General features: G+C 38.9%; 1 protein-coding gene and 1 long non-coding RNA gene across 4 annotated transcripts in view; both read left to right on the plus strand.

Moving 5' to 3' along the window:
* Nucleotides 1-1,525, plus strand: part of tll1 (tolloid-like 1) — a 65,234-nt gene extending 63,709 nt beyond the window's left edge. The window contains exon 21 of the mRNA XM_023287853.3: nt 600-1,525. Coding sequence (XP_023143621.2) covers nt 600-734 — 135 coding nt within the window. The 3' untranslated portion in view covers nt 735-1,525. The remainder of the gene's footprint in view (nt 1-599) is intronic.
* Nucleotides 1,526-5,665: 4,140 nt separating this feature from the next.
* Nucleotides 5,666-11,549, plus strand: LOC129348669 (uncharacterized). Of its 3 annotated transcripts, none has more exons than XR_008601290.1 (4): nt 5,666-5,787; nt 6,679-6,779; nt 8,637-10,686; nt 10,788-11,549. It is a non-coding gene; the product is annotated as an uncharacterized LOC129348669 (long non-coding RNA). The 3 variants fall into 3 exon arrangements; XR_008601291.1 differs by lacking the exon at nt 10,788-11,549 and having other exon boundaries at nt 8,637-8,737; nt 10,342-10,746; XR_008601289.1 differs by lacking the exon at nt 10,788-11,549 and having other exon boundaries at nt 8,637-10,746.
* Nucleotides 11,550-12,660: the final 1,111 nt, after the last annotated feature.

Below are 12,660 nucleotides of genomic sequence, written 5' to 3' on the forward strand. Positions count from 1 at the left end.
AGTTTATCATGCTAACGAGCTAACGTTGGCTAATTAGCACTCACTGTGGTTGATGGAATTGTAAGCTTTGCAGGTACTTTGTTATACTAAAAATGTAAAAAATTTGATTATGATGATGATGATGTTGAAGAAAAGTCAAAAGGGAAGATGAACATTTTAGATAGATAGATAGATAGATAGATAGATAGATAGATAGATAGATAGATAGATAGATAGATAGATAGATAGATAGATAGATAGATAGATAGATAGATAGATAGATAGATAGATAGATAGATAGAGGAACAGTGTAAAAAAGAGCACACTGTGATGTGAAGTACTTATGATTTCAACTAAGTATTTCAATTTCATTTTATTTTATGTATACAGCGGCGGTCCGCAATACTAGGTCGTCTCAGGGCACTTCACATAGTAGAGTTAAAACCTTTCAATATTATTTGACAGAGAGAAACCCAACAAATCCAACTCCACTCCCTTTGAGCAGCACTCAGGAACGGTGCTAAATAAAGAGCTACAAAATGCAAAACTGCCGATTTGATCCTTCAAGTGTCTGAAAAACTGCTTCATGTGTCTCCCCCCCACCATCTCCCCTTCTTCAGCCCAGAGAGGGGATTTACTCACCCGGAGATGCTATGCTGATCCGTTTCCATAGCGACGACACAATCAGCAAGAAGGGCTTCCACATCCGCTACACGAGCACCAAGTTCCAGGAGAACCTCCATGCCAGGAAATAACAGCGGACCGTGACCTCTGACCCCCGTGCAGCCCCGCCACCGTTCCCCCGACCTTCACCACGGCATCGAGAACACAACAGCTCATCGTCCTCCTCTCCGACCCGCTCACGGACATGGACGTTCGCCAGCCGCCGGAGGAAGACGACTCTTGAGTGAATATTTTTCTCCACACAGGTCACTGCTCTCAGATGATGAGACACAATGAGATAAAAACAAACCAGGGGGGTAGGAGGGGGTGGGATTATGCTGGAGACTGCGTGAGCCACTTCCACGGAGGAGATGGTTTTATGACTGCACATCAAGCTGCTCAGATGGAGAGCTGCAGGAAATCGGTTTACTGAGACACTCGTGGTTGCACAGACAAACAAAAGACTATAAACACACACACACACACACTAGAATCATATTCAGAATTATAAACCATGGAGCTAAACAATGCGTCCGAGGAGGGAGTTTGGAGTCTTTTCTGACTCCTCTATCCTTGAACTGTGCGACTTACTGTGATCAGACGACTGCTTACAGCCACAGTGACTCAAAAGAAACTGCTGACAGACGTTTTTATTGCCTTTGATGCCTGGTAACTGGTCTCTTCAACCCAGCTCAGAACGGCTGCAGATTATTTTATTTTATGTCTTTGTATTATAAAACCTATTGTGTTTACTGTATGTGTGTGTGAGAAAAGAACAAACAAAAGGCTCAAGTCCATCCTTTGCCCCTCGTTTTTTTGTTGTTTTTTTTTTTTGGCTTAAAGCTTATGCAGACAAATAAAAAATAAAAAATGCAAATGGAGACTTTCCAAAATGATCTGTGATGTTAATGTTAAGCCTTGCATTATGTTGTGAGTGTTTTTGCACCATCTCCGAGCATCTTTCATGGATGTTTCCTCCACAGTAAACTTTTTTTTTTTCTCCAGTGGATATCAGAAGGGAATATTTTTCACAGCTGTCTCTGGGAAAGCGAGTGATGGAAGGAGGTCTCATGGTGCTAAAATAAAAATACACTGAATGATTGAATGAAGGTTTTCAAATGGAGCGTGCAGACAGCTGCATCAACAGCACTAGTCCTGTGGAACTACAACTTTGCCTTAGAACCAAACGTATCGGCTCCTTTGCTGTTGCACAGGTATCTTGTGTCAGCGGAGTGTTTTTGAGGTTTTTTGGCAGCACATTTCATTTGTTTGGAGTTACTGAATGGTTTTATTGTACAAAAAACAAACAAAAAAACATGAGAAACGTAGTCTGTGTGTGAGATAGAGCGTCTACAGTGCATGTGTGTTTGTGTCATTTTTGTAGCTGCTCTCAGAGATACACACACATCCTCGAAACACACGAAAACTCGTGTTTTTGTGCAATTTCCCCACATTTCCTTTCTGTACATTTGGAATTAAGGGAGATAAAGTGAGAGAGTGCTGTAAAGTGGAAGGAATATCAGCTGCAAGCAAGCTGCAGTGTTTCTGTGTTAAATGCAAACGTGTAAGTGTGTGTCGTAGGTGACTATAGAGAAATACGTGCGTGTATGTCTGTAAGTCGTATGTGTTTAAGTTGAATCATTCATTGCTGTATGTGCCAAGCTCCAGATGACCCTGATCCGCTGTAGTCTTTGTTTTATCTTCCCACCTCTGGGTCTGTAGTTCAGAGACATGGCGTCGTCTGCATCAGTCATTAAAATACACACAGGTTTAAACTACACGTGTGTTTCTTATATTCCTGCTTGTGTTTGAAGACGTCAAACATCGATCCATAAATCAAATGTGAAGCACATTGTCTTCCAATTGATGATGATATCTGACTATTTCATGGCTCATATTGAGTGAAATTTGAGCCACAACTACATAGCAGGGTTTAAAAAAACACTCAGACTTTATCATTTTATATAGAATCTGAAGTTTAAAAAATAAAACTCTGTAATTTCCAATTTTATGAAAATATAACAGAGCATTTTGAAAGTAAGTTTAAATTGTCACTGAAAATATGCATAGAGAAACTCAAAGAATTATTCAGATCATTGGTGGTGCCTTTTAATGATTATCTTTTTTTAAAAACATTAACTAATCATTGATTTTAAGGTGGAATTGCATAACAATAACTCAGAGTGCAGTACTCTGCCAAGGCTGCTCAGTCATATGATTTCTGACGGATAAGTCCCGATAAGTCCGCAGCGGTCGATTTGTAGTAAAATCGCAGTCATGATCGTGAACAGGCAGCTGACATAGTGTTCACTTGTTGTCATAGTCACAGTGATGCTGTACCACTATCTTGCAATGATACAGAAATCTTTAACAAATCCATGGATCCAGACTATAAGCCACATCACTGCCAAAATCTAATCACTTGGTCCTTGTGTCATTTCTGACCTTCCCTGAAAATTTCACCTAAATCCGTTGGTCCGTTTTTGAGTAATGTTGCTAACAGACGGACAGACAAACGTACACCGATCATCACATAACTCCGCCGCATTCCTTGGCAGAGTAATAAATAATGTTTTGAAATGATAACTGACAAAACAAACCCACAACAAACTTTTTTCCCCGGATTTTTTAGTGCATGAAATGTGCCTAGTTGTGATTCAGTTTTTCATACATGCTTTATTTATTTTATTTTGCATTAGATCTTGTTTTATGTCACATAATATTACAGACTAAAAGTTCTCTTTACCACCTTTCAGTGCTTTTTGATTATTTTAGACAGATAGTAATTAATTTCCAATGTGTCTGCATCAACACCTATTTTAAATGTACCTTTTTAAGAATGTATTTTTATTTTAGGAGCAGTGTGTCACAAAAATATAACTGCCTTGGCACGCTGTTGATCACAAACCGATCCCACCACCTCTGACCAACACATAACATCCAACTAACTGGATATCTGTCACTATTTACAATTTAATCTGAGTAAAACTTCCATAAATCCTTTTAGTCTTTAATTGAATTACGACTAAACACTGGCACACACTGTCAAAGTATGCACAAACACGTTTTTTCTTTGGTAAAACCATCTGGTCGACGTGTTTTGTTGCAGGACTTTGTGCCCTCTTTGAACAAATCTGACTCATATTAACCAGCACAGCTCTGTGCTATGTGAGGACAAGCCACTTACCTTTATAGGATCACATTGATGAGCTTCAGTTGGCGCAACAGACTCCCAGTTGTTTGCAGCCGCTGTTCTGACTACAGGTGGCCACTTGGGGGCGCCTTGTTGGAGCTTTTCACAGGTCTGTGCTCTAAAACGGAGCTTCAATGTAAAAATAAATGGCAGGTTCATGAGAGTACACATATATCTTGACATGAGCACCAAACACCCACTGAAGGGTGTAAAACTAAACATTTCTTTAACCCTTTAAGACCCACCATTGTGCAAGTCCGCCAGGACATATTTTCACATTTTTACATGCTGTGGTGCCATTTTTTGGAGTATTTTTATTTGCTTTACATCAAAATAACCCTGATATCCCAAATTTTAATAATATGTATTGACTTATATCTTAACTACTACAAAAAATTGCTTAAAAGTGCAATAAACCTTTAAAAAATGAAAATCGTTTTTGTTTTTTTCACATATATTTCAAAATACAGAAATTGCATAGCTGTATCCCTCAGATTTGTAAATGTAAAAAAGTTGTACAATATCCTTTGGAACCACAGGAAATTTATTTGGAGTCTGTACATAATTTGCTTTTTGAGATATGGTCAATTTTGTAACCTGTAAAAAAAAAATGAAAACAAAACTGCAAAATTTGCAGAGACAACATCATCAAAACAAATTATTTACAATAGTGCAATCAAATTTCTAAGTGTGCCAGATACTTATGAACACACATATTTATGTACAAAACCATAGTCAGACCATAAAAAGTGCATTTGAAAATAAAAGAAAATCGTTTTTACTGAGTTGAATCAGAAACAGTATTTTGATGGTCTCCTGGTCCAAGTACTTGGACAGGTCTGATGGAGAAGGGCTGTCCACATATTCTGACAGAGGTGGCTGGACACCTGGCCTCCTTTTCGGCAGGCAGGAAATGTGGCAGAGAAGGTAAGCTGTCAGGTTCCTTCTCAGTTTTCCAGCCAGCTGTAGGGAGCGCCTCTGGCCCGGAGCGCTCGCTGGTGGAGCGGCTGCTGCAGCGTCTCCTGGCTGGAGGACGGTCTGTCCCTCTACCTCTCGCTGGGTACCAGGACAGCAGGAGACCTCCATTCTCTCCTCTTCCTCCTCCTCCTCCTTCCCAACATTGTAAATGCTGCACACAGAAAAAGTTACGTGGTACGTTAGCTGTGTGCAGCACATGACTTGTAAAAATGATGCGTATTTTGCGCGGAATGCTTTCGGCGGCGTTACATGTATATTATACTTTCTTTACTTTTCTCCAACTCAAAACAAACAACTTCTCATGAATACAGACTTACATGTCACTGGAATGATCAGTTCCTTCGATAAGATCGGCTTCATCCACGCTGGTGGCAGAATCCGGGCCAGACGAGTGGCTGGACTCTTCATCCGATGCTGTAGTTTGCTGGAGAGCTTCACGCCAGATGTAAAATAGTTTGGCGCGACCAGGTTTTCGCGGCTCCTCAACTAATGTGTGGAAGTGTGTCAAAGGTGTGTGTGGTGGGTCCGTGTACGGATCTGGTAATTGGATTTTCCGTTCTGAAACAGGTATTGAAAAACAAAAAACGAGCGGTTATTTGATTTTCGTTTTAAAATACAAAAATTAAAATTGAAATACAAGGCTTTTTTCCTTTTCATGATCAAAAAGGGATATACGATTTTTTTTAATGCTTTGATTTTCGTTTTATATTTAGAATAACAAGAAAGTAAAATCAGTAAGAGAGAAACGAAAAGGCCCGTTTTTTTCCATTTTCTGAGACCGGAAGTTGTCATCAGCAAGTGTAGAGCCAAACGACAAGATTCTCAGAGGGCGGAGCCAGAGAGCAGTGATTGGTCAGACCATAGCTAGCTATAGAAGACAGCGCGCTAGCGTATCTAGTCTTTTATGTAGCTATGGTCGGCACGTCTGGTAGCATCTCTGGCTGCTGCTGATCTTGTTTTTGGAGTAAAACACGGTAAGAAGATAAATATTTCTAACCAGTAGCGTTGTTTTGTTGTACCTTAAGTCAGCGACTTGTGAAGAGTTGTGTTTTGTCGTGTTTGTGCAGTTGGTCCGGACGCGTTAGCTAGCTAAGCGGCTAAGTTAGCTAGCTAGCTATCAACACAGGTGGCTAACTTACCGCTGAACACCTGTGTTAGTTGCTGTCGCAGCTGTGCGTCATTATTAGAATGACCTTCTCAACCTGTATTTCTCTGCTGTGTATTTTAGCTTTAAAAGGTTTAAGGTTAACTGAAGCCCGTTGAGCTGCACTGAAGTTTAACATTCAGCTGGTTTGAATTAAACCGCGCTTAACTTAACATTGCGCAACATTAACTCTCTGAATCTCCATAATTTCATTAAATTCCTTCTCTCTGCCACTGCTCAAGTTCAATCCAGTATATAAAGTGACATTAATAGTGAATAAACTAACAACCAGCCATTGTATTTATTTATTACTGTATGTATTTGTAGTAAAACATGAGTTGAAACATCCTACTTTTGGATCTAGAACTGCACAAGCCGTTCATTTTCAGTCACCTGATGAGTTAAACTCCCCTTTTTATGTGAGGTTGAAGCAGAAAGTCTGAGTTAACAAAGAAAGTTCTTTATAATTTGCGATACTTGTTATCTCTGACTGAGGCTTTAGTTTTTGTTGAGCTGATTTACATGTAGAAACTTTGTTCAGGAAAATTTCTCAGTAGCTCAGAGGACAGGCTGCTTTTTACACAACCTTGTAAGAGAATGTCTACCAATGCTTTCAGCAGAATTTAGAAACACAACACTTCCTAAACAGATATTTTGAGGCTGAGAGGTTGAACATTTGAGAAGATATCAGTGTGTTTGTTTGTGGTCTTTCTGTTTCTAGGTGGAAGCTGAATTAGTGAGGATGACTCCTGCTCCTGTCATCTCTAAGCTCCTCACACATCTTTACCTGCACATGAGGAAAATCACTCCTGTAGAATGCAGGTATGTTTGTCATTATTATAAAAAGATGTTGCCTGGTGACCTGTAAGAAACCCATTATACAGAGTCAGCCAAAATAATGTTTACACACATCAGGAAAAGAAAAACTTGCATAAATATTTCAATACCAAATTTATTCAGACATCAGGAGATTAATAAAAGTTATCTTTGGCCTCTACAATTACAAGAGGTGCTCAAAGTGGTGGCCACTGGCTTCCAGACATTTCTGTTGTGTTGTAGACGTCACTTGTTGATGCTCCATTCATGAGGGTAGCGCCATCTGTTGGGAAAACATCGTACAACAGGACACAGAGTTATCGTGATTTGATCGAACTTAGAAAGAGGAATCTTTATGTGTAGAAGTACTTATACAAATGAAATATTTATAAAAGTTTTTCTTTTCCTGATGTGTGTACATTATTTTGGCTGACTCTGAACTTAATGAGAACAAAACTGTCATTTAATTGTTGCTTTGAAAGCTTCTTTAGTGAAAACCAGCTGGTGTTCTGCTTTGAAACAAACTGCTGTTGAGGTCTGTGTTTTTAGGTTTAACCCCACAGTTTCTGAATGAACTGATAGTTTGTTTGTTTTTCCTGATCAATGTGGGCGTTATAATTGATGGTAACATTTACTGATCATATAATCAGCATGACAATATAACAGTCTAACATTCTGACCACCTGACTAATACTGTGTTGGTCCCTTTATGCTGCTAAAACTCCTCTGACCCAGTGGTTCATCAGAACCTCTGGGGATGTCCTGTGGATTCTGTGGATCCTGTGGGTTGCAGGGTGGGTCCTACCTAGACCAGGCTGATCCTGGACCATCCCACAGATGCTCAATCAGATCTGGATGTGGGGAGTGTGGAACCCAGGTGAACAGCTTAGCTCTGTCGTGTTCCTCGGACCACTCCTGTAGTAGCAGTTTTAATTTGTCCTGCTGAGGGAGGCAGCTGGCATCAAGGACTGCTGTTGCCATGGAGACTAGGGGGTTGTTTGTCCTGCAGTGTTTAGGTGGTGGTACATGTCAAACATCCACATGAATGTCAAGGTTTCCCAGCAGAACGTTGCATTAGAACAAGATGATGGATGTTGTTCTCTTCAGCTGTCAGTGGTCAGAATGTTGTGGCTGATCGGTGGATCAGTCTGCCTTTACTCTGACATCCAGAGTTATACAAAAGTGTAGTATGTGTGCAGTGCAGAAGAGATTTACTTTATTGGATGCATTTTTTTTTTTTTGGGTTTTTAAGGGAGAGCATTTTTTTATCCACCTGAAGACCTAATCTTTCCCTTCAAAGGATAGTTAATTGTTACTACAGCTTCCATAGTGGTCCCATCAGAGAAAATCATATCCATATACAGATTTTTATTAATTCCAGGACTGGTTCAGTAAAGATTATAATAATAAGTACATCAGATAATTCTTGGTCGCAGTTGGAATTTTGCAGCCTGAGAGATGGTTGAGAAGGTTTGCAGTTCTTGTTTTAGCAAAATATGTTATAATAGAAGATCTTTATTGTCATTGTACATGAAATTATCTGCAAACCTGCAAAGTGCATCAGTCTGAGGTATCTAAAAATAAATAAGTAAAGAAAAATGCTTCTAAAGCCAATAATAAACAGAATACTTTGAGGGAATATTCTAAAAAGTAAAGAAAAGCTCCATTCTGACTCCTCTCACAATAAACTGTCATTAAAATTGACTTTAAATTTAGCTTCAACACGAGATAAAAACATTTACTTCCATTACTGATATTGTCAAGCTTTAATAAAGTTCATGCTACTTTTATAAAATGATGAAAGTGAATAAATTGTATTTCTGTGATCTGTGTTTGATTTCTGTCTTTTCTCCTGTCATCCAGATGTTCAGAGGGAGATGATGCCACATCTGGTCCAGCTGATGGAAGGTCTTGAAGTTCTCTGACTGGCCTCGACTGAAGATGGTCGTCTCACTGGATTTAAGGTTCAGATGCTCAGTAACAAACTCCACCAATGAGCCAACAGGGAAGCTTTAGGTTTATTAAATGTTGCTATGAAGGTATCGCTGTTTTTCTTTGTGAATGCAATGTGCTTCAACTGAAAGTTGAATTAGAACTTAGAAGTAAATCCTTCCATCTGAAAGGATTTATTTGCATTAATAACCTCATAACATTCTAATTTTTATTCCAGTCTTGGTTGGAAATAGAATCTCTGTATTGATTCAGGTAAAAACTGAACTTCACAGCATGTTGGAGCAAAACAACCAGATGAAAACTGTGATGGTGTTGGATTGTCAGACCGTAATGTTGCAGCTCAAAGCAGCTTTTCTAGCTCAGTTCATTCTGACATTCAGCTCTGAATCAACACAGCAGATGGTGATCCATGCTGTGGAAGTCTCACATCTCCTGATTTAATGGAGCTGCTTTGCACTTTTTACACTGTTTATTCACCAACACTTTATTTAATACAAGTCCCATCTAGTTTTTATGAGGATTGTGATGTTTTAATTTCTCTGTGAATAACTGCAGTCTAATGTAACAGCTGGAGTTGTAACATCTGTCCTGATATTGATCATGAAGTATTTATCAGAATACTTATGGTCAGCAGTCATCCCTGAAGTTTTACATTAAAATCTTTACTTGTGTTGTGAACTTTGGTAAGAAGCAGAAACTTTAGCGTTGCCATGGATACATGAGTGTTAAATTCTGTCCATGTTTCCATTTTGGGAAATGCAGTCCAGTTCCAGAATGTGGAGGACTTTAGTCTCACAATCACAGACAGCAAATATTATCTGAAAGTCGGGTTATTGTTGTTTATCAGCACAATACAAAAAGATTAATGTCAGAAATATTCCAGTTAAGACTCTAGAATATCATGATTTATGTAAATTTACCTCAATAATATGAATGTTCAGGTTAAGATTGTACAGTGATATTTATTATGTAAGTTTAGCTGATTAAAGTTTATGACTCTGCACTAAAATGTTATTTAAATTGACATCATTATTATAATATTTAGGGTCAGACCCTACAGTATTGAGATTAAGAAATTAAATATTCTATAAAATGTAAATACACTGAACTCATTTGTATATATTTAAGTGAGAATCTACAATATTATTTGACACATCTATCTAAATCAAAATTTTAATAATTTTCACGCCAAACATTTACTGGACTGATTTAAGCATTAAAATCACTCCTTTCTAATCCTCTGCTGTACATTCAAACCCGAGGCCTTAAATAGAAACACACAAGTATCTGATTGAAGGAACTTCTGTAGAGTCCTGGTTCCAGAACATGATGATGGAATTATAGACAAACTTTAACAAAAGCTGCCTGAGAGTTTACAGGTTTTTATGTTGGATTTCTTCAGTAATTTAATGAGAGTTATCAGCAATAATCAAGTGTTCATTTGATGAACTTCATTTCCTGAAACATCCAGAATTGGAGCTCATATCTTTGGCAGCTGTAAAGTTTCTGCTCCTTCAAAGTTCACAACACAATGAATTAATTCCTAAAACACTCTCAATGCTGGAGAGCGTTTGATGCTGAAGCACTGATCAGTTTTTCTGTTTCTTCTCTGGAGATGCACAATGAGGGACGTCTGCAGAGACTGAGAAAGAGTCTCACCACATCCTGACATGAGGAAAGAGACTTTATTGAAGACTACAATGAGAAAAACTATCAGACAGCAGACGGCTGCATTCAAGGTGAGCTCTGAACATTTGATCTGGAACAGGAATTCAATAACGGCAGCATGAGCTTCATTTCAGTCTGTAGCTGCTGAATTCATGGATGAATCATCTGGTACTAGAGAAGAAGACCATCAAACATCCACGTCAGCTGATGGAGGTCCAAGAGTCTCACCGAACAACCAACCTACAGAGTGAAGACCTTAAATCTGATTGGACAGCCTCCTATTCAGCCACATGTGTGAACAAATGCCTCTAAGCTGATTTGTTTTCTAAAATAAATCTAGTTTGAGTCCTAATCTATGCCTGTGTGTTTGCTTCTTTACACTGCTGTTAACAGTTTAGGCTGTTAGATTGTTCCAGATAAGACAAGTACAAGATTCTTCAGAGCCGTTCTACCACGAGCCTGACAGGAAGAACTCCAACAGCTACTGAATGTTCCTGTGGTCCCCTCAAGGCTACAGGAGGAGTCCTACGAGGACGAGCCGGTCCACCTGATGGCGGCCAGTCGCTGCGGTTCAAAGCCAACACCGACTACGTGGACTTCTACTGGACCACACAGAGGCCTTCAAACCGGACCAACAAGTTCAGCGACTCCCCGACTCGTGGGTCTGAGGACGCCGCCGAGCCTCGGCCCAGCCGGCCTCCTGTCTGTGGGTGTTTGAGTGCTGAGAGGTTTGTGGATGCATGTGAACGTGTCTGTGTTGAAACAGCAGCTTTTGACTCACTAACGCCGGGAAAAACCAAGAGCTCCTTTATTTGTGACTTCCACTAAAAAAACTGATGAAAATAAGTTTGCCAGGGTTCTGACTGATAACAGATTATTAAATAATGAAAATAATCGTTTAAATATTCCTTTAAACAATCCTTTTAGGTCTACATTTCCTTTACACTGACTTCTTGGTATATGTACACGTATTTTGGGTGGAATATACCATTAAGCCCAATGTTCAAGGGTTCTTCTGGGAATGTACCATTAAATCAACCTTTTAGGTAAATGTTCCAGGATGTTGGGTAGAATATACCATCAGATCAACCTTTTAGGTCTACATTGGAAGATTATAGAGTAGAATATTACTCCAAACCATCCTTTAGGTCTACATTTAAGGTGGAATACTCCTTTACACCAAGATTTTTTGGTCTACATTGATGGATTTTAGGTGGAATATTCCTTTGAAAGAACTTTTTTTAAGTTTATGTTCAAAGATGTTGGGTGGAATATACCATCATACCAACCTCCAAGGTCTACAGTAGTGAATTTTAGGTGGAATATACCATTAAACTCACCTTTTAGGTCTACATTGGAGGATTTTAGGTGGAATTTTCTTCCAAACCGTCTTTTAGTCTACATTTAAGGATGTTTAGGATGGTATATTCTTCCGAACCAATTTCTCAGGTCTACGTTTCAGGTGGAATTTTCCTCCATACTAACTTTTTTGGTCTACATTGAAGGATTTTTTCTAAACCACCCTTTTGGGTCTATATTTGAGGTTTTAGGTGGAATATTCCTTTTAACCAGCTCATCAGGTCTCTTTGAGGATTTTGGATGAAATACTCGGTTAAACCAACATTTTAGGTCCATGTCCAAGGATTTTTGGTGGAATGTTCCTTTAAGGTGGATGTTTGAGGACCTTGTAGGTGGAATAATTCCTGAAACCAACCTTTTAGGTCAACATTCAAAGATTTAAGGTGGAATATTCCTTTAAACCAACCTAAATTTCATGTTTTGATCATTATCAAGTGAGAAACCTCAATCCAGACTCCTCATAATGACGTTTGAGATTTATGCTGCTATTTGTTTAGTCCGAGACTAATCATGACAGGAAATCCACAACTATAATTTTATTTCAGGATCGGTTATTAACATTTCAAACAATCCTATGAGACTCTAAAAACTCAATAGCTGTACAAATCTAAGATTAAATCCCCCCCCCACAAAGGATCCAAAATAAGTTGGACTTCTACATGAGAGCTTTAATTATTCTTCATCTACTTCCTGAAAAGTTTGGTCAATAAAAAAGACAAAAACTAATATTTTCAGCTGAACTAAAGACAGACTTTGTGATTTTTCTGCTCACATGTTGTGTTGTTGTAAACTTACTCTTTCAAATAAATAGCCGCCTAACCCCCTGGAAACCAGCGTTTGTCCTGTTTTTGTGTTGCTCCTCGCGACCCTAGACAGCCGGGTCGTAATGTTTTTTGAGCAACACACC

Source organism: Amphiprion ocellaris, chromosome 4 (assembly GCF_022539595.1).
Source record: "Amphiprion ocellaris isolate individual 3 ecotype Okinawa chromosome 4, ASM2253959v1, whole genome shotgun sequence".
Lineage (NCBI taxonomy): Eukaryota > Metazoa > Chordata > Actinopteri > Pomacentridae > Amphiprion > Amphiprion ocellaris.